The 20,801-nt window shown below is 37.0% G+C and overlaps 1 protein-coding gene across 1 annotated transcript in view; it reads right to left on the bottom strand.

The window, feature by feature from the left end:
- UBE2E2 (ubiquitin conjugating enzyme E2 E2) overlaps nucleotides 1–20,801 on the bottom strand; it is a 352,686-nt gene that overhangs the window by 44,827 nt on the left and 287,058 nt on the right. The window contains exon 4 of the mRNA XM_029940354.1: nucleotides 2,215–2,362. Coding sequence (XP_029796214.1) covers nucleotides 2,215–2,362 — 148 coding nt within the window. The remainder of the gene's footprint in view (nucleotides 1–2,214; nucleotides 2,363–20,801) is intronic.

The raw sequence follows: 20,801 nt of genomic DNA, 5'->3' as shown, positions 1-20,801 counted from the left end.
CATTCTATCAAACTTATGTTTGTGATAATTTGAAGATAGGTTAGGTTGAAGTTTAACTTAAATCTGGGGGGAAAAAATCTATAGATTGGAAATGTACCAGAAAAGAACATTAAGTAAATCCATTAAACAAAAGAAAGGCCATTATGACTTGTTTAAGATAAACAACTCTTTTTAAGACCCTAGAAATACGAACATATGTATTGATGACATGCCAATTAGGGAACTTTCCTGTATGTCTTAAAGTATAAACATTCAGTTTGTTGCCACTTATTTTACAAACAATATTCTATTCTTAGATCAGAGGAGCTGTATCTTGTTGATCAAACTTATGGCTTTATCTTTAGGCTTATTCTTTACTTTTTCTTTATCTTTTACACTTATTGTTACTATCAATCTCACTAGTTTCAAAATCTATTTATTTTCTTTATGTAATTTTGCTTTAGCCAGGGGTGATTTTACTTTTACTGTTTTGCAGAAGGTAGCTGTAATTTTCTGAGACACAGCAGAAGACGCTACTGAACAGAAATACTTTTGACCGCTGAGAAAAGGCTCTGGTGGGATGAATGGACTCCTCTAAGCAGAGGTGACTGGTACAGAAAGCTTCCTGCATACAAGCTGGTGCAGGGGGACAGGCCCGCTTCAACTTGACTGGGAGGCGGAGCAGGCCTGGCTACGTCTGAGTAAGGAATGGCTCTCAGCACGGAGCTTTCTAAGTGTGAATTTACACCTTACCCATGTGTAAGAAGTAAGGACTTCTTATTCTTCTAGTGCTCAGAAGTGCCTCATAAATAGCATGGTCTCAAAGTTTCTTTTCTTCCCCTAGTTTTATTGAGATATAACCGACATATAGCATGATGACCTCATATCAAAAGTTTCTTGTATGAGCGACTTACTTTTCAAGATAAATTTTTCTCTTAAAAAAACCACTCCACCTAAATTTCAGCAAACCCCGGAAGTATGGGAATGGGAAGGCAGATGTAGTTTCAAGCTCCAACATTTCCAGGAGGACCACTTAGTGTAAGCCTCATGTCACACATTTTAAAAAATGTTTTTTTAAGACATTACCTCCAAATGAAGTTTTGCATAGTCAGGCAGACAAAAGGGTTGAAATAGGAATAATGAGAAAGAACAGAGTATTTTTCATTCAGTTTTAAATTACTGCAGCATTAATGAACTTCAGTATCTGGGGTAAAAGCATGAAATAATTAAAAAAATTTTCTAATGATCTTACAGAATTATATTTCATTTTTCTTTTGGGGGAAGTATTTTTATATATTGTTATTTTTAAAAGTTTTAAAAATTGAACAGATTATAAATTCTTCATGTCTTATAAACCAGACAGGAGCCTAAGAGAGATCCTGATTCCCCATTGTCACTTCTCCTGTCTAAAACTTCACTTATCTACTGAATAAAGTTTATTCCTGAATGTGGAAGATAGAATCTTATAAAATATTAACACTATTAATTAAATACTCAAAGAAGAATTTCTCACTGAGAACATCAATGAAAACTCTGAGCTACCTTTAGATTTTTGTAATTTCCAAAATAAACCCAGATATGTAAAAATTTGGCAGTTGGTTTCTCTTTTAGTTAAAAGAAGCTGGTCAAAAACATAGCCATACATCTGGGACAACACAGAAAGTAAAAACTTTCAGCATTAAGCACACCAGCAAGCCACAGGAGCTCCGTCATAAACTCTTTTTAGTTTTCCCAGGAAGCTGTATTTCCTAGTTGAGGACCATTCAGCTTTTTTGTTCTATTAGCTTGAAGGGACGCATGGTTATTAAAATGCCAGCAAGGTCACGTCTGCGTGGCGCTGCTCGGTTGTTATCAGATTTTAAGAGCCCACATTTCTCAAATTAACATCTTCTGGTAGGCATCTAATTAAAGATCAAGCTATTCAATTTGAATTTTTATTATTATTTGGCAGCCGAACGTAATGCATTCTTTAAATGCACTTCCCTATCCAAAATGATTTTTCATTAATTTTTATCACGATGTGCTTTTTCCTTCTCAGCAAATAACAGGTCTCAAAAAGACTAATGAGAAGATCCAATTTAAAAAGAAAGCAGTTACATACTGTGGAAATTTAAAATCAATAATAATAATAGTAGTTATAGTAGTGGTTGTGGTAGTAAAGTAAACAATTTACTAAGGTCTGACATTGAAGTCTTGAACAGACTTGGATTCAATATTGGATTTGAAGCCTCTTACCAGGGTTGCAGTCTGTAAGAAGCGAGCAGATGGAGAGGAGAACTTTAGAAATGGTTAGGGCTGGACTCCAGTTGTCCTTTAGGATGTCCAGACAGATGACGCCCTGGCTGTTAATATTACAGTGATAGATTCTTGTCCGGAAGGTAACCTAGAAGAAAATGTAATGTTTTTATTAGACAAAATAATCCAAGGGTCACTGGTTGAACCATATACTTATTCCTTAGGCACACGAGAAGCATCAATAAACAAAATCATTATTTTAGAACTTGTTATTCTGGGCACAGAGAATAAGCCCCAATAGCAAAATCATGCTCTTTTGCTTTTGGTGAAGAGTTCTATCAGTTAGTGAATGTTCTGGGACTGAATTTCCTCTTGGTGTAAGTATAGGCATGTTCATAAGAGAAAAACTAACTGTGGCTTCTAAAAACATTTCAAAGGGGTGCCTGGGTGGCTCAGTCACTTGAGCACAGGACTCTTGATTTCGGCTCAGGTCATGATCCTAGGGTTGTGAGATGGAGTCTCGTGTCGGGCTCTGCGCTGACTGTGGAGCCTGCTTAAGTCTCTCTCTTCCTCTGCCCCTCTCCCCAACTCATGCATGCTCTCTCTCTAAAATAAAATAACATTTCAATGAAAAAATAAATTTCAAAAATGAAAATCACAAAGGAAACTTGGAGTCTAGTTGTTTTAAGGATTTTAATGTTCACAATAGCATGGGAATACTATAAAAAGGACATACATATTCTTTTCTGTCATGGTTTAAAAACATGAATTAGGCATGTATGTAAATATTATGCCTAGTTTATAAAAAACTGTATTAGTTACAATTTATGAACCTTTTCTTCCTTAAATTCTGTATTTTGAATGTAATATTCGTGTAGTCTACCTCTTCCCTTTGTAGCTAGATCATTGTTGTACATTGCTTAGGTATAATTTTGAAACATGTTTATAACATTTCTAAGAACTTGATTAAAAAGCTAAGTCTAAATCAGTTTTGTAACTCTGGAAAACTGTTTTATAAAAGTCTTATGTAAGCAACAATAAGATCTTAATGCTATTTATTAATATCATGTTTATAAATGTTCTCAAATTTGTAAGTTGAAATTAGAAAAAAACCTTGGTGTTTTAAAGACCAATCTTTTGGTCCCCTAAGTTCAAAATGGCTCTAAACCAAAAACTACATGGCGGATTTTGGTAGGTGTTGTTAACCTCACAGGGTACCCAGCATCTGCTCAAACATCAGATTTACTGAATTCATAAAATATCAAGACTCAGAAAGGACAGATTCAGTCTTCAATAATTATTAGACAACACTACCATTTTCAGCCTAGATCAGTCCTCCGAATAAGAACTGTCCATCTAGTAACATGCTGGGCCTTACAGATACCCTTGACATCTCTTCCACACAAACACATTCCAAACACCTAGCAACGTTGAAGAAATGTAAGTAACATTTAAAAAAATGCATAGCTGACTTTTCACGGGAAATCCCCAGCGGCCAGTATTGAAAACCAAAAATTACAGTAAGCACATGAGCTGAACAGTGCAGTTGTCAGGGGCGGAGACTTCGGTAAGAGCGAGGGGGGAAGGACAGTAGTAGCCAGTCTGGATAAAATGGAGGCTTGGGTTTTGATGTCCTCATGGAAAAAGGTGCAACTTTAGGTCTTCATGTGGCAAGAGGCTGGGACTGAGAGTGCTTACGCAGATTAGGACACTTGACCAGCTAGTCTTTTAGTAAGTGGATGGACTTGAAACAATAATGCCTCTGGAAGAGACAGCAAAGACACTTGATGGAGAAAGCCTGTGCTCTGAAGAGGGGAGAAAAATGTGTCCTCCTAGAATTCTCAATCCTGGGCACATAAACTACGCAAACACCCGACTGAAAAGGAGCTTACATGGCTATATTACGATCAGATCAAATATGTTTAAGGCAAAATGAATAAAGATAATCAATGCCTTATGATAAAACAAACAATTTTTCAGAAAAAGTAGTAATTCTGAATCTGTTGTACCTAACATGATAGCCAAAAATATATAAGAAGCGAAACTCAGCAGAACTATGAGGAGAGAAATGAGACATTTACCATCAGAGGGACATTTTGTTGCAGTAACTGAGGTCATCCAGATAAAAATGTAGTAAGGATGCTGAAAATATGAACAACCAATTTAACAAAATCAAGGGACTGAAAATAAAATTCCACACTCAACAAAGAATATATATTCCTTTTCCAGCATATAAGAAACATAAAAACTGATCACATGCTAAGCCACATAGAAAGCTTAACATATTTCAAAGAATTATGAAGACCATAAAGATCCCCTATCAAATGTTTGGGAAACTGAAAAGCACAGTTTTCAAATAATTCTTGGATCAAAGAAAAAAAAATCAGCTACATTTGTAACTAAATGACAATGAAATGCTGGACTGTCAATACAAACTTTGTGATCTGGCTAAAATAGTTGTCAATGGGAAACCTATAGTTTCAAATACATAAATTAGAAAGGACGAAAGACATTTAATAAGTGTTTATGGAAGGGAAAAGAACAGAGTTAATCCCATAAAAGTAGAAAGAAATAAGGACATGAGCAGAATTGAATGAAAGAGAGGCTACCTAGTGAAAATAAAATTCTGCTGAGAAGTCAGAGTGCCTATCCCTTTAAGTGCTAGATGAAAAGACGAAATACTTTTATGATCCAATGTAAATGGTGAGTGGCTTTTATATACAATGTTTTAGAAACCTATCAGATACCGAATGGCTATTCAGAGCCAGTTAATCCTGAAAATAACTCAAAGAGGTAAGTAGCATTATTGTAGCCACTTTTAAAATAAAATAAAGAAACTAGAACTCTGTGAGGTAAGGGATATTAACTAAATTTATTGTGGTAATAATTTTGCAATACATACATATGTCAAATCATTATTTTGTATACCTAAAATAAATACAATGCTAAATCTAATTAGATCTCAATAAAGCTGGAGGAAAAAAAATAAATGAAGGCACAGAGGGTTAAAGAACTGGCATGTAGTTGCACAGTTTTAAGTGGGGGAGTCAGAATTTAAACACAGCTTTGTTGACCTAAAAGCCCATGCTCTCTTACTCAGCCTCAGTGCCTCTGTTTTTCTTTTTTTAACTTTTAGTTTTGAGTTTATTATAGATTCACACTACATTGTAAGAAACAATACAGATTGGGCCCCCTTGGTGGCTCAATTGGTTAAGCACCCAACTTTAGCTCAGATCATGATCTCATGGGTTCGTGAGCCCAGCATTGGGCTCTGTGCTGACAGCTCAGAGCCTGGAGCCTCCTTTGGATTCTGTGTCTCCGTCTCTTTCTCTGCCCCTCCCCGGCTTATGCTCTGACTCTCTCTCTCTCAAAAAGTAAACAAACATAAAAAAAAGATAAAAAAAAAACCCCAATACCAATGAATCACATTATGTTCCTCATTCATTTTTCCCCAACGGTAACATCCTGCATAACTGTAATATAATATCACAGGAAACTCACACTGATACAGTCTGTTGACCTTTTCCATTTGTCATCAGTTTTATATACACTCATGTACATGTGTTTCTATGCAATTTTATCACGTGTAGATCTGTGTGTCCACCATTGCAGCCAAGATAAAGAACATTTCCTTTACAAATATTCTGTGTGCTACCATTTAGAGGTCACTTTCCAAACCCCTTCCTCAATTCTTTTTTTTTTTAAACTAACAGACATTTTCTTAAAATTTTTCAATGTTTTTTATTTATTTTTGAGAGACAGAGAGAGACAGTGTGAGCAGGAGAGGGTCAGAGAGAGAGGGAGACACAGAATCTGAAGCAGGCTCCACACTCTGAGCTGTCAGCACAGAGCCCGATGTGGGGCTCGAGCCCACCAACAGTGAGATCATGACCTGAGCCAAAGCTGGACGCTTAACTGACTGAGCCACCCAGGCGCCCCTTTCTTCCTTAATTCTTGGCAGCCACTACTCTGTTCTTCATCTCTATGATTTTGTCATTCAAGAGTGTTATACAAATGGTAACAATACAGAACATAACTTTTTGAAATTGGCTCTGATTACTAGCACATTTCCCACGAGACCCATCTAAGGTGTTGCATGTATTGATAGTTTGCTCCTTCATGTTGCTGGGTAGTATTCCATGGTATGGATGTGCCGGTTTATTGAACCATTTATCCACTGAAGGACACATGGACTGTTTCCAGTTTTCAGCGGTCACAAACAAAGCTGTCATGAACATGTACGTGTGTATTTGCGTGACTCTAAGTTTTCATTTCTCTGAGATAAATGCCCAAGAGTGCAAATGTCGGGTTGTATGAAAAGCTCATATTTAGTTTGATAATCAACTGCCACACTTTTTCCCAGAGCTGTTGAACCATTTTACCTTCTTACCAGCAGTGTGATCCAGTTTCTCTGCATCCTTGCCAGCATTTAGTGTACTGTGCTGTATTTCAGTCATTCTGATTAGGTGAAGTGGTACCACATTGTGGTTTTAATTTGCTAATGACATTGAACAATTTTTCATGTGCTTTTTTTTTTTTTTTTTTGCAATCTGGATACCTTCTTTCTCGAGAAAGGATCTTCATGTTTTTTGCCTTTTTTCTACTTAGATTGTTTTTACTGTTGATTCTGTTTTAAGTGGAGATATTAAAAGTGAATTATAGTTGGATGAAAAATAAAGCATGAGTTTGCAAAAAATCTAGCAGATTTTTCAGACAGAGAATGCTTTTCACTTTAATATTCTGTAATACTGATTAAAGGATCTACTTTGGTGATGTTCGTTAAGTTTTGTTCCAACAAATACTCATAAATAAACCACAATGAATCAAACAGGTAGGCTGATCGTTCCTACATGCGCTAATGCTGCAGGCTCCCACAAATAGCACCTTAAAATATTTTTTTATTTGTGTGAACTTGACAAGGTTACATTTCTTTCAGGTGTGCAACATAGTGATTCAACAAACTTATACATTATGCTCTGCTCAGCACAAGTGTAGCTGTCATATGCTATTGTAACTGTCCCCATACAATGCTATTACACTATCACTGACGATATTCCCTACGCTGTGCCTTTTACTCTCGTGATTTATGCATTCCACAAATGGAAGCCTGGATCTCCCACTCCCCTTCACCCAATCTCCCCATCCCCCAACCCCTTTCCTCTGTATCAACCATCAATCTCTGTATTTATAGGTTGGATTCTTTTTGTTTTGCTTTTTGTTGACTCATTTTTTTTAGATTCTACAAATAAGTGAATCATACGGTATTTGTCTTTCTCACTCTGACTTACTTCACTAAGCCTAATAGCCTCTAGGTTCATCCATGTTGCTGCAGATGGCAAGATCGCATATTCTAGTGTGTGTGTGTGTGTGTGTGTGTGTGTGTGTGTGTGTGTGTGTGTGTGTATGTCTCTTTCTATACAAAGAACACATGGGCACATGCACGGCACAGACACAGACACAGACACACACACACACACACACACTCTTTATCCACTCATCTATTAATGGACACTTGGGTTGCATATATCTTTTTGAATTAGTGTTTTCCATTTTCTTTGGGTTAATACCCAGTACTTATTATTAAATCATACGGTATTTCTATTAATTTTTTGAGGACTCTTCATACTGTTTTCCACAGTGTCTGATGATTAGTGATGCTGAGCATATTTCCACTTGCATGTCTTCTTTGGATAAAGTGTCTATTTAGGTCCTCTGCCCATATTTTAATCAGATGGTTTTTTTGGTTTGTTTTGGTGTTGAATTATATATACATTCTTTATATATTTTGGATATTAACCCTTTATTGGATATATCATTTGCAAATATCTTCTCCGATTCAGTAGGCTGCCTTTTTGTTTGGTTGATGGTTTCCTTTTTTGTGCAAAGGCTTTTTATTTTGGTATAGTCCCAACAGTTTATTTTTGCTGTTGTTCCCCTTGCCTTGGGAGACATAGCTAGAAAAATGTTAATACAGCTGATGTCAATGAAATTACCACTGTGTTTTCTTCTAGGAGTTTCATGGTTTTGGGTCTCACATGTGGGTCTTTTTCCAGGAGTTTTACAGTTTCAGGTCTCATATTTGTGTTTTTATTCTGAGTTTATTTTCCACAAATACCACCATTTGGACCCGAAAAAAAACCTGCTGATCCTAGAGTTTTAAGAAGCTTTACACATTTACCTATTGTAACGTAAACAATAACTTCCTCAGGGCTCCCTTATCACACTCCTGTTACCACACTTGCCGCAGGACCTCCTGGGCCTCCTCATCAAACTGGGGATGAGCCATGGCATTACCCACGAAAGTGTCTTCTCTCAGTGGATGTCCAATGCAGTGCCTGGCGCACAGAAAGAGCCCATTGTTTGCTGAGCAAATGCTAACAAATCACACGCTAGTGCTCAAAGGGACCAGGATCTTTCTGAGGCGTTGTAACATCTTCTTGTTCTTTAGATACAAGAGGATTTTAGAACCATAATTTATAGTAGACTGAAAACTGGAAAATGGTGGAGAATAACCTGAGAAAGCAGGACATATTTTTAATATTTTTGTACCCAAATGTTACTTTACTAAATTGTCCTATAGATTAAAATACTATTTCAGGGAAGATTTCAAATAGGTTAGACCAAAAATAAAAAATAATAAATATTTAGTAAGTATTCAATATGTGCCAAGTACTCCAACACAGAATTTTTATTGTCCTTAGTGCCTATTTAAATAATAAAGAAAAGTTGAAAAATATGTGGCCTGGTCAGATCAGCAAAAGTGCTCCATCATCAAGGCACAAACTTGCTCTGACAGCTCTTGAAACAGCCAGCATTCTCTTCCAGACCCTACTGCCAAAGCCAGGGGAAGGGAGAGAGAACACAGGCAAACTGATGAGGAATTGTCTGCAGTCCTTCGGACATTAGTGATGCCAAAATAAAAAGTGATGTCCTGAGTACTGACGAATATCAAGGGATCCACCCGTGTCCCACGATTTGTAGAGGCTGAGAAAGCACTCTTCCCCCGCCCTCGTCCGACAGAAGGCCCATCATGTGACCGTGTTCAGGAGGTCGAACAATGATAACGCCTCACGTCACCCTCTGACATAAAAACAAACGGTATAAAATAACCACAAAGAAAATTCCAGTTCCACCGCAGGGCTTAATACCCACTGAGTTCTGTGTATCACATAACCCACACCTGCATTGGCATTTATTGCTGTTTTTGAAGCATAGCTCAGTAATGATGTTTGTAACGATAGCTCTCATTCCTCAAGGAGAAGGAAAATTATGTTGAGAATACTGTTTTCAAAGGCAGGGAAGAAGCACATTTTAGAACATTTTCCATATATGAAGGAAAGTTTTTAAATGATTTGGATATAGTGATATGGGAAACTTATTTGTCCAGAATGTCTAATTCTAAGATGACTTTGGACAAGAAGTATTTTAATTTTTCTTAAGTTTATTTACTTATTTTGAGAGAGAACGCGTGGGAGGAGCAGAGAGAGAAGGAGAGAGAATCCCAAGCAGGTTCCGCACTGTCAGCACAGAGCCCGATGTGGAGACTGAACCCATGAACCATGGCATCAAGACCTGAGCCACAACCAAGTCAGACAGACACTCAACCGACAGCTTTAAGAAGTGTTTTATGTGTGATACGTAAGCACACACAGGGGCGGGTAGGTGTGTATGTGTGTGGTGGACAGGATAATGGCGTCTTCCTCCAAAGATGTCCACAGCTACTCCTGGAACCTGTGAATATGTTCTTGTATGGTGAAAGGGACTTTGCAGGTATGATTAAGTTACGGCTCTTGAGATGGGGTGATTACACAGGTGGGCTGGACACAGTCACAAGGGCCGTGTACGAGGGAAGCAGCAAGATCAGCAGGGCATGTCAAGGAGTCAGAGGGTGGTGAGGCAGCAGGGAGTCAGAGTGATGGGGCCATGATCCAAGGAGCGTGGCTGGCCTCAAGAAGCCAGAAAGGGCAAGGAAATAAATTTCCCCTTCAAACCTCAAAAAGGAATGTAACCCTGCTGACACCTCGGTTTTAGTTTGCTAACATCCACAAGTCCAGAAATTCACATAGTTTTAAGCCACCAAATTTGTGTTAATTTGTGATAACAGCAATAGGAAACAATACAACATGTATGTATATTTCTCAGTTGAATTATTACTTTATCTTAAAAGGTAACTTAAAATGTAGCTGTGCTACTTCTAGGCTTCACGGAATCACTCCTCCTTAAAAAATAATTTTAGAAAGAACACAATTTTTTATGTTGAATAAAAGAATGCTACTAGTAGTGAAATCTACAGGAAGTACTTTGCTACTCTGAGCCCTTGTTTCCTGACAATATGAGTCTTAAATGAGATTATTTCTAAGGCCGACTCTAGTTCCAAGATCCAAGACTTCTATTATGAAATGAGTATGTGGTGTTGGGAGCTAGCTGGACTTGAGCTGGAATTCTGACTTTGGATGAATCAACTTAGCCTCTTTGAGATTCAGTTTCCTCATTTTTAAATGGGGAAAACACTAGCTATTCCCACAGTGGCTGTGAAGACTGAAGCATGTATGTTCCCTCCAATACCACGCTCGGCACAAGCAGTGCTGGTCTCCCGTCCCCTCTTCATGTCTCTTACTTTTACAAGCCTGTTTCAGAATGCCTGTGTTCACATAATTCCCCTATCACTTGAGTTTTAAATTTGTTTTCTTTATAACTCTCCCTTGCTCTACAGCATGAACAACATTTCACATAGAGATGAAAAGTATTTTTGTAAAGGGAGAAAAATCACGTAGGGCATGAGTGTACATAGAGAAGAAAATATTTTAATAAATTATTTCTGCCAACTGATTCAAGGCATAATTTAGGGAAATGTTTTAAAGTAAAGAGATACCTCCAAGCTGGAAAGTGGATAATGACATTAAAAATGATCATTTAAAATAATATTTCAGTAATAGCCTCTATTTTTCACATAGCTCCCATTTTTCAAAAAACTTCTCATCAGGAGATAAATGACACGGTGATTTTACTGAGGAAGTATGAGATCAGTGAGAAATACATTCCTCTTAAAAATATTTTTCCATGGAGACCCAGAGAGGAAATATTTGGAGCTCCTGTGCCACAAATCAGTGAATCATGTAACAAAAGTCCAAGAATAGTAGGATTACCATCATTCAAATGGATCTTGGCAATAGAAACTAATGTATTTGAACAGGTTGTCAATACACATTGTAACAATGTCAGTACTGCCATCCTTTCTGAGATTTCAAGTGCTTTTAAGATGGACTTCAGAGCACTGCACCAACAACTAACACATCCTAAGACAAAACAATAACGGAAAAAACTCATTGTAAGTGAGAAGAATCACAAGTCTTAAAGAAACTCTAAGAAATACACATTAGCAGAACACAGCAGAACCCCTTCTCAAATTAAAAAAAAAACAAACCCAACAATGCTGGAAATATGTTTCTCCTCTCATAAGTGGCAGTAAAGGAATTAAAATTAAACGTTACTTAGAAACCATCAAGTCTGAGGATGAGGCTCACCCGGGAACGGGACTGTAAGCATGCTACACTTGACTGCAGGCTAGAGCTACTTTTTAGAAAAGATTTCAAATACTATTTAAATGACGCAGAATAAAAGATATTTACAGCATAGATATTTAAAATTTAAAAGTCCTTCTCAGTTCCTTTTAAGTACAGATGTAGAAAAACACGAAACTAGCAAATTTCCCCGTCACTCATAGAAGGTGGGAGCATCCTATTCAATCCCCGGGGCCCGTTCCGGCCGGGCAGCAGCTGACTACACCCACACCCTGCAAGGGGAAGATACCCGGTCTGACTTGATTAGGAACCAATAATTAGATTCCTTCTTATCTAACTTACAAAAATTCAATTTATGTAAAATGTTTCAGGAACATATCTATGTTGGATGAGGTTCAATTTAGTTTGTTCGAATCTGTGTGTTCTTTATTAGGGACTTGTTCTCTCATTAAGTTTTCTATTCTTTTTCTCTTTAAATGATTACCTGATCTCTTTTTGGACTTGTTCTGGTGTCTCCAGTCTTAGGAGTGGGGCTCCAGCTGATTCTCCTTCAGGGCAGCCCCGTGCCACAGGGCGGCCTGTGAGCCGGGCAGGGCCCGCGCTTGGTGCACACGGTTTTCCTGTGCAGGTTCCGTGTGCCGTGGGCTGCAGAACGCTCTGCCTTTGCTTCCTCAGGCGCCCCACGGACAACACTAGTTTGAGAAGAGAGTCTATCGTATATGCCAAAATATAAGGCAGTACAGACTCATCCCTTAGGAAGAGGTGATTTATCCTTAAGTCTTTATAAAAATTTCTTATAGATGATGTTGCAATTACTTAATTTTGAACGAAATATTGTGTCACTTAAAGACACAGTTGCTTGAAACCAGCTCAACCAATGCTGGTTGGCTTGCAAACAGAGGTTTTCTTCCTCAGTCAAAAAAGAAAGAAAATAAGAAGTTTAACAAAGCTTCTAGGAGTGGCACATTCCTGCGAGTACAATTTTATCATTTAAAGATTTGGATTTCATTTTAAAATTTTTATTTATTTTTAATTTTTTAATGTTTATTTATTTTTGAGAGAGAGACAGAGTGTGAGCAGGGGAGGGGCAGAGAGACAGGGAGATTCAGAATCTGAAACAGGCTCCAGGCTCTGTTGACAGCGCAGAGCCCGAACCGGGGCTTGAACTCACGAATGGTGAGGTCATGACCTGAGCCGAAGTTGGACGCTCAACTGACTAAGCCACCCAGGTGCCCCATAAAGGCTTGGATTTTAACAGTCATTTAAAGACCATTTAAAAAAGTAATATGGTACTTTAAAACAATTAAGAATTTTTTTTTCTTTCTTTTTTTTAAGCGGGCTGTATGACTCTTCTACAAATGGGTTTTCATGGCCTGGACAATTTTTCCAGTAATATAATCCTATATGGATTAAAACACTGCTGAATCCCCAACAATTGAGGGAGAAAATGATCTGGTATCTAAACTTAGCCATGCACACAAAATATCACTTAAGCAATTTCCATTATTTTAATTCATTAAGCATATAAACAATAGGTGCTTAATCAATGCCTGAGGGTCCATCAACACCAAAACCCAGAGCTCTTCCGAATCTAGTATTTCCACCAGAGGCAGCACCCTCAGTCCGCATCCCCTTAAAATACTAGAGCAGCTGCTCTTGAACAGTGACCTTAAACCCGTTACGTGGGCTATGTTGATCCAACAACACTTACTTATTAATTAGTTTTACACAGAGAAAACATAATTTAACAGATGTCCAATGAACCTACATTTCTAAGACAAGATGATTCATTTCTGCTTTATAACTGCAAAAGTGTCTCATACATAACGACAATTAATTACGAAGCATAACAGCTGAGATACTTAATGGATTAATGGATAATAAATGGCCAACCATATGACACTTTCTATTACATTAGAGATGGTGACATAAACATACACATAAGGAGAAAGCCCTCCTTTTTATTTTGTTTACATTTTTTATAGGTCTCACAGTACCCAAAGTGATTATATAAAATGTAGCATATTTACAGGTTTCCTAAATGTAAAATGGAAATAATATACAGGCTTCCTTTATCCTTTGGGAAAGAAGTAATACATTTTATGTTTGTAGACATATGAAGTGGCAGTTATTTATTTAAGAGATTAATAATATACATACCACACAATACAAAGTATTCATCATAACTAGCTGAAAATGACAGTTTGATTTTTCATATAGGCCATAACAGTGTTGAAGTAAACTATATTTTAACACAGTCTAAAATGAAACAATGACTAATTCTGTTAATGATACAGTAAATTAACAGCAATTATAGAGCTGGCTGAATGCCCACTCTCTCAGTGAGTGCTAGATTACACACAAAAGAGACATTCTTTGAAAGCGGCAGTGTTCACATAGTTTCTAAACTTTGCATGTAGACCAGAGAGGAAAAGGTACTGGTTTCTCTATGTCTACACCATGAAATTAAAAAAAACCAATGGCATGTGTAACACAGAAGTGGGACCAAGAAAATAATAAATATTAAAAATGGTGAACAATCCTGCAATGTGTACGTGCCGTGCGGATCTACGTGATCTGGTTACTACCTAACTTAATCTGCACAATCCCCCTGTGAGGTACGCAGGGTTATTATCCTCGTTTATGGATAAAGAAACCGAGACACAAGTTCAGAGGAATTCAGATGTGCATAGTTGAGGCAATTTCAACAGTAAATGAAGTTTGGGGGTACCTTGGTGGTTCACTCAGTTAAGCCTTCGGCTTTCTGTTTCAGCTCAGGTCGTGATCTCCCAGTGTGTGAGACCAAGGCCTGCGTGGGGCTGTGTGCGGAGAGTGCGAAGCCTACTCAGGATTCTCTCTCCCCACCGCTCTGCCCCTCCTCCGCTTGCGCACATTCTCTCTCTCTCTTAAAATAAATACATAAACTTAAAAAAAAAAGTTACTAAGTAGAAAAGAAACAAAACCCAACACACACACATGGAAAAACTCACAGCCCCACAGAGTTTTCTGAAAACTACAGGAAAGAAAACAGGAAGAGAATAAATTTATATGATTTCTAGATCTCAACAGTTTGATTTCACACAGAAAAGTTAATGATAGAGGGCTTTAGTAAGTTTTTTCATTTTTCAGATCAAGTTCTGGTAAATTGAGAATTCATATAAAGTTTAGCAAAGAGAAAAAATGTTTAATGATTATAGCTATTATTATTATCATTCTTATGCCAAATGACCTGTCATCTCTACGACTACTGAAGGCAAGAAAAATCAAGTCAGTTAAAAAAAAAGATAAACAAGTAATATTTAACATGACTTGAAAACTGTCACTTAAGATTTATCTAATCTCTGAGTAATTAAAAAAACCTCAGCATTTAGAATATCCTAGTGAAGAATCTTTTTTAAAAAATATTTTGAGAAAGAAAGAGGGAGAGAGAGCGCGCTTGAGCTCTGGCAAGCACAAGTGGGGGAGGGGCAGAGAGAGAAGGGCACAGGGGATCTGCAGCTGGCTCTGTGCTGACAGCAGCAAGCCCAGGGAGGGGCTTGAACTCATGAACTGTGAGATCATGACCCGAGCCGAAGTCGGACACTCAACCAACTGAGCCACCCAGGTGCCCCTATCCTAGTGAAGAATCTTTAAACATCTGTGGAGAACAGATACAATGAACTGACCTGATACTCATGAGACTGTGTGTTATTAACAGACAGCTAACAAGGTAGTTTACTTAAAAAGTAAAATAAGGCTGAAGTTGGACTGAGAGAATGAAGGAGTGGGCGTTGAATGCTAAAGCGGTTGGTCTGTTATTCTGTAGTTTTTGATCATGAAAGTGCAGTGCTGAAAGGGGTATTTAGGAATTTGTAATAGGGCTGTTACATAGCATTCCTTCTTAAACTAACCCCTGAAGCATGGCATGAATCCTTTGTGGCTGATGATACTACTTAATCTAAGTTTGCAACATGGCTTTTCTATGGTCAGCGCCGTGGAAGCTTTTTTTTTTGTACATGGAAGAGCTGACCAAATCAAGGGATACATGAATATAGGTGAACCAAAATAGAAAGAACGGCAATTCAAACCACAATCTGAAGCAGGTGTATAGGAAAGGAGGGACCAGATGCTGCAGGCAAAGAACCCCCACAAATGGCTGAAGAACCATTAACCATTAACCCAGCACACCCGCCCCCTCCCCTGGAACTTATTTGCTGAAAAGAGCAGAGAGGAAAAGGTAAAGGGTAAATATATAATAGATTAGTTCAAGGTAACTACTCTTACTCTGAGTGATTCTTTGGATTGAGGTATCCTTATACGAAAGGCTGTATTTTCCACCTCACCACAAAAGAGGTAAATAGACTTCTAGCTCATTCCAAGAACTGCCATTTATGTATCTCTTTTTGTCCTCCATAAAATATTCAAGAATAACTGCTTAGTTTTGCTGAAGGAGTATCTGATATTAAGAGGGATTTCTTAAATTTTATTTTTCTCTCATGATACCTACATGGGTTTGTCTTCCTTCTAAAGTTTCCTATTTTTCTATTCTATTATCCCAGGGAATTACTCTCCTTTCCCTCTCCCATTCTTCACTTGTCTACAATCTCATCTCTGTTCCCATTCTGTGATTTCAAACATCATTTCTCTAGTCTCTATTTCCACCGTATCTTGCTTCATTCATATCTCAGAGCTTCTGAAGCCTGTTGTTTTGGGTTTACATTTTTTTCTTGCAGTATTTTCTGTAAGACTACTACCATAAAAATACTCAAAGGTTAGTTCTCCCTAAGGCTTTGTGAAAAATGCATCTGATAGAAATAAGGAAAAAAGAAATGTCAAATAGCTATGATTCAGAATTGTGTGGAAAAAATACACTCCTATTTCCTAATGTTCTATTCCTGCTGCCTGAATCTATCCCTAAAAAAACCATTTGAAGTGGTATCTTAAAAACTCCAAGCCACTTTTTACTTCTCCCTACAATTTCTGACATTCAACTTTGTGAGGTAAAAATTGGTTGCTATATTGGTGGTATAACAACAAATACTACCTTTTAAAAGCAAACAATGGGACCACATATGGCTTTTGAAATAAATAGCACCAACCTCATTTTACAAAACTGATAGCTGTACATACAGCTAAATAAAGATTTTAGAAATGAATTTTTGTTGACAAGCTAGCAATGAAATGTTTATTTGTAAAGGGAACAAATTTATATAGGGGCTCCTAAGAACAAGGATTTTATCTGATACTGATTTTTGTCCCCTAAAGGGGAGCGTAAAATGTCAGTATGTATTTATTCAGTAAACGAATGAACTGGAAAAATATAGAATATTTACACTTGAAAAGAGGCCATACATACCATAATTAAAAATGACAACTGTGGCCCCTGGGTGGCTCAGTTGGTTAAGTGTCTGACTTTGGCTCAGGTCATGATGTCACAGCTTGTAAGCTGGAGCCCCACGTCAGGCTCTGTGCTGACAGCTCAGAGCCTGGAGCCTGCTTCAGATTCTGTGTCTCCCTCTCTCTCTGACCCTCTGCTGCTCATACTCTGTCTCTTGCTCTCTCCCAAAAATAAATAAACATTAAAAATATTTTAAAAAATGACAACCAACTGAGAACTTCTGAAGTTCTAATGGGTTTAAAGTGACTCATTGCAGGGGGAGGGGCGGAATTGAGGGGAATAACTGAACAATGTATAAAGTTTATAAAGGGATATGATTTTTGCTATTGAAATTTTGCTGTAGGGCAACTTTCAAAGTATTGTAATTAATGTTTTAGTCAGTAGAGATTATAAATCTCAAACACTGATTACAGAGCTGGGATTAAGAATATTTCATAGATCCTTCAAGGCAGAAAATAGAATTGACAGACCTTCTGGAAGGAGGACACATGGTACTACATTGTGTACTTCAAAGAATAAAGAATTTAAAAATTTGAGATATCTAAGTAAAAATGACTAACAAACTACCTTTTCTCCCTCTCATAAGAATATTCACCTACTTTCATCTTGACAATATTAGGAAATATACTTTTCTTCAAAGGTCTGGAGGGGTCAGTTTTCATTATTTTTGTCCTTTTTTGGTCAAAATTACTTAGTGATATATGAAGGACAAAGACATCAAACTCATGTTTGCAATAGAAACAAATGTATCATCACAGTAAGTGGTTATGCTGACCATTGTACTGACAAGTTCTAAGCTTTCCAAAGACGTATGTATTCAGAGGTCCCCAAACTATAGATCGATGGTTTGACCTTGGATGCCATAAAACTATAAACTAATAACATTCATTTCTCAGGTATGTACTTGAAAGCTGTATCACCATTTTATAGTCACATAATGGAATACTTTTGGTCTAATTAGGACTAACTTATTCTTCATGGACCATAAAAATCAATTCATAAAAGATGTTAAGGATAGATGTTATGAGAATAAACTGAATGTTTTATCCAAATTTCTAATTACTAGTACATTTTCACAAGCAAAGACAATTATTTTTTCTAAATGTTTATTTTTGAGAGAAAGAGAGCAAGTGGGGGAGGTGCAGAGAGACAGAAAAGGACAGAGGATCCAAAATGAGCTCTGTGCCTCACAAACGGTGAGATCTTGACCTATCTGAAGTCGGATGCTCAACCCCTGAGCTGAGGCTGGGCGCTCAATCGACTGACCCACCTAGACAACCCCCAGTCAAAATATTTTTTAAGTTAAATCTTCAGTTTGATATTATAGTGCAGGAATAGTATTTTCTTGAACATTGTTGACTGTTAAGATACACATTTTCTTACTTTATACCTAGCTTAGTGGAGGAACAAAGACACTACTGATGACACATATTGCTGGTATAACATACTGTTGCTACAGTTATTAACCTTTTCTTCGCCTTTAATAGTAATTGAGGAAGATTAAAATGGAGCTCCTCTTCAACAATTTGTCTTACAGATTTGGTCCATGGTGATAATGCACTTTCACTTAAGTAATCTCACAAAGTTTCACGTAACATTTTAAGAAGATGTTTTGGAATATTTTTAAGAGGAAACAATGCTATTGCCCTGATTTATATTTACTTATATACATATACACGCATACATACAAATAATATATATCACACATAAATATTAAAATATATATTATATTCTAAAATATATCTAAGGTATAAGAATATAACATGTAATGTTTATAAATAAATGATATACTTTTGACTGCACTTGTTGCTTCACACAATCGCTTGAGGAAAAGAAAAGCTGCTCTTAAATTTTGGATCTAGAAATGTGGCGGGGGAGCAGAGTAAATGGCATTCGCGGTAATATAGATGTCTGAACGTCCACCTACATTTCAGCCTTCAAAGCATGCATGTCAACATCTGCATCTCTTTTTCGGAGTTGAATGATACGAAGAAGTATACTTTTGAGAAAAATTAATCTGGTTACTTGTTTTTAATTTAACATTTTTATTTCTCATGAATAAGTATATATTAAATTGCAAGTGTCTCCTATGTGTGCGAGTCTATGTGTGTGTATATGCAGGTGCATTTTACAGTGAGTATACGGTGCTGGCCATACATTTGCACTAATTCCCAGCAAGAGATGGTGTGTGTTTCTGATGAAGAGGGAAAGTGTACTCTTCATATTTCAAAACACTAGTGTTCTATACCCTGATAAACCTACACTGTCTTTTTTCCTTACTGAAACTTACCTTCCATTATGGACTAGTTAAACAGTATTTCCTTTAGGATAATTTTCCCCGTTATTCCCAGTTTGACCGATAATAGTATTCCAACATGTTGGGTATGTACAAGTCCAAAATGTTGGATGTGTGTGCCTTTGTGAGGAAATACTTCTTGGCTCATTTGGTTTCACACTATTCTTTTCAAATTTTTATAAAAAAATTCAAACCTACAAAAAACATATTCACTAACTGTTAATGCTAAGATTTTCCTATTAATATGAGACCCAAGTATACTGTTCTAGATGGGATGTTACTCCAAATTCAAGTTCCATACATGTAATAGATTACTATGCTTAGGACATGGTTGGTAGAATGAGCTTGCTTTTTCCACACTTCAAGTTCTGCCATCCTGCATCTTGATAATTTGATATTTTCTTTTACCTATGGAAATGCTATCCATCTTTCATGGATACTTCTTTCATGAAGCATTTCCCTGCCATTTCCAATCATAGTACTCACTCCCTTTTCTAAATCTCTTTACATTTAAGCCCACCCTTTTGGGTGTATATATATTTCTTTCTTTCTACCTAGCCTGAAGGTATCTGAGAGTGAGGCATGTAGGAGATTCTTTGCAACAGCCATGAGATCCAGTACTGCCACACATCTAAGTAGGGCTTGGATATATACTTACTGAGTGCATAAATAAATAACAATTCTCTATAAAAAGCTTTCAACTATCAAATGCTTGTGTTTCTCCTCAACCCCCAAGCCGGAGTAGGAGTAAGTGGGGGAGAAGAGAAGTTTTCTGTGAATATATTTACAGATTTTATACTCGATTTGTATTTAAATTTTAATTTGATTTGGATATGTTAGGATATTTAACATCAGGAGTATGCTTGACATGACGAGATGGTGGTTTTTTATATTGGTTAGAGTCAACTATTTCGGATAGTTACCAGTCTTCCTTGTTGGTCTCCTAAACTTGCTCAAATATAACTCAACTCACTTGTTAACATTTATATAAGTAAATACAACCTAGTAGGTGAGAAACATTTTCTGAGAAGATGCATCAGCGAATATGCCACGAATTTTATTCCTTTCTTCTTTGTCCTTACCATCAAGGATTTCAAAATAATCAAATCTAAAATAATAAACCAAGAAGGTATTTATTGATCTCTATAGTCTAAACAGTCTACATTAGGTTCTAGAGAAGATACAAAAGTATAAATACTAGTCTGAGAAGTGTTTGGTATGAATTATAAAAAAAAGGCTTTGGATTAGAACAAAGAACACATAGGATAAATTTTCATTTATTCAACAAACATCTGTTGACTCTGTACTACCTTCAAAGCACTGTGTGGAATTGAGAAGCTTGGGGCTACTGGGTGGAGGAGGAAGCCAAGATGCAGAAGTTAGGTCCTGACCC

The sequence above is a fragment of the Suricata suricatta genome, chromosome 5 (assembly GCF_006229205.1).
Source record: "Suricata suricatta isolate VVHF042 chromosome 5, meerkat_22Aug2017_6uvM2_HiC, whole genome shotgun sequence".
NCBI classification, from domain to species: Eukaryota; Metazoa; Chordata; class Mammalia; order Carnivora; family Herpestidae; genus Suricata; species Suricata suricatta.
Note: the sequence above shows the minus strand (reverse complement) of the source record. Positions and strands in the feature narration are given on the sequence as shown.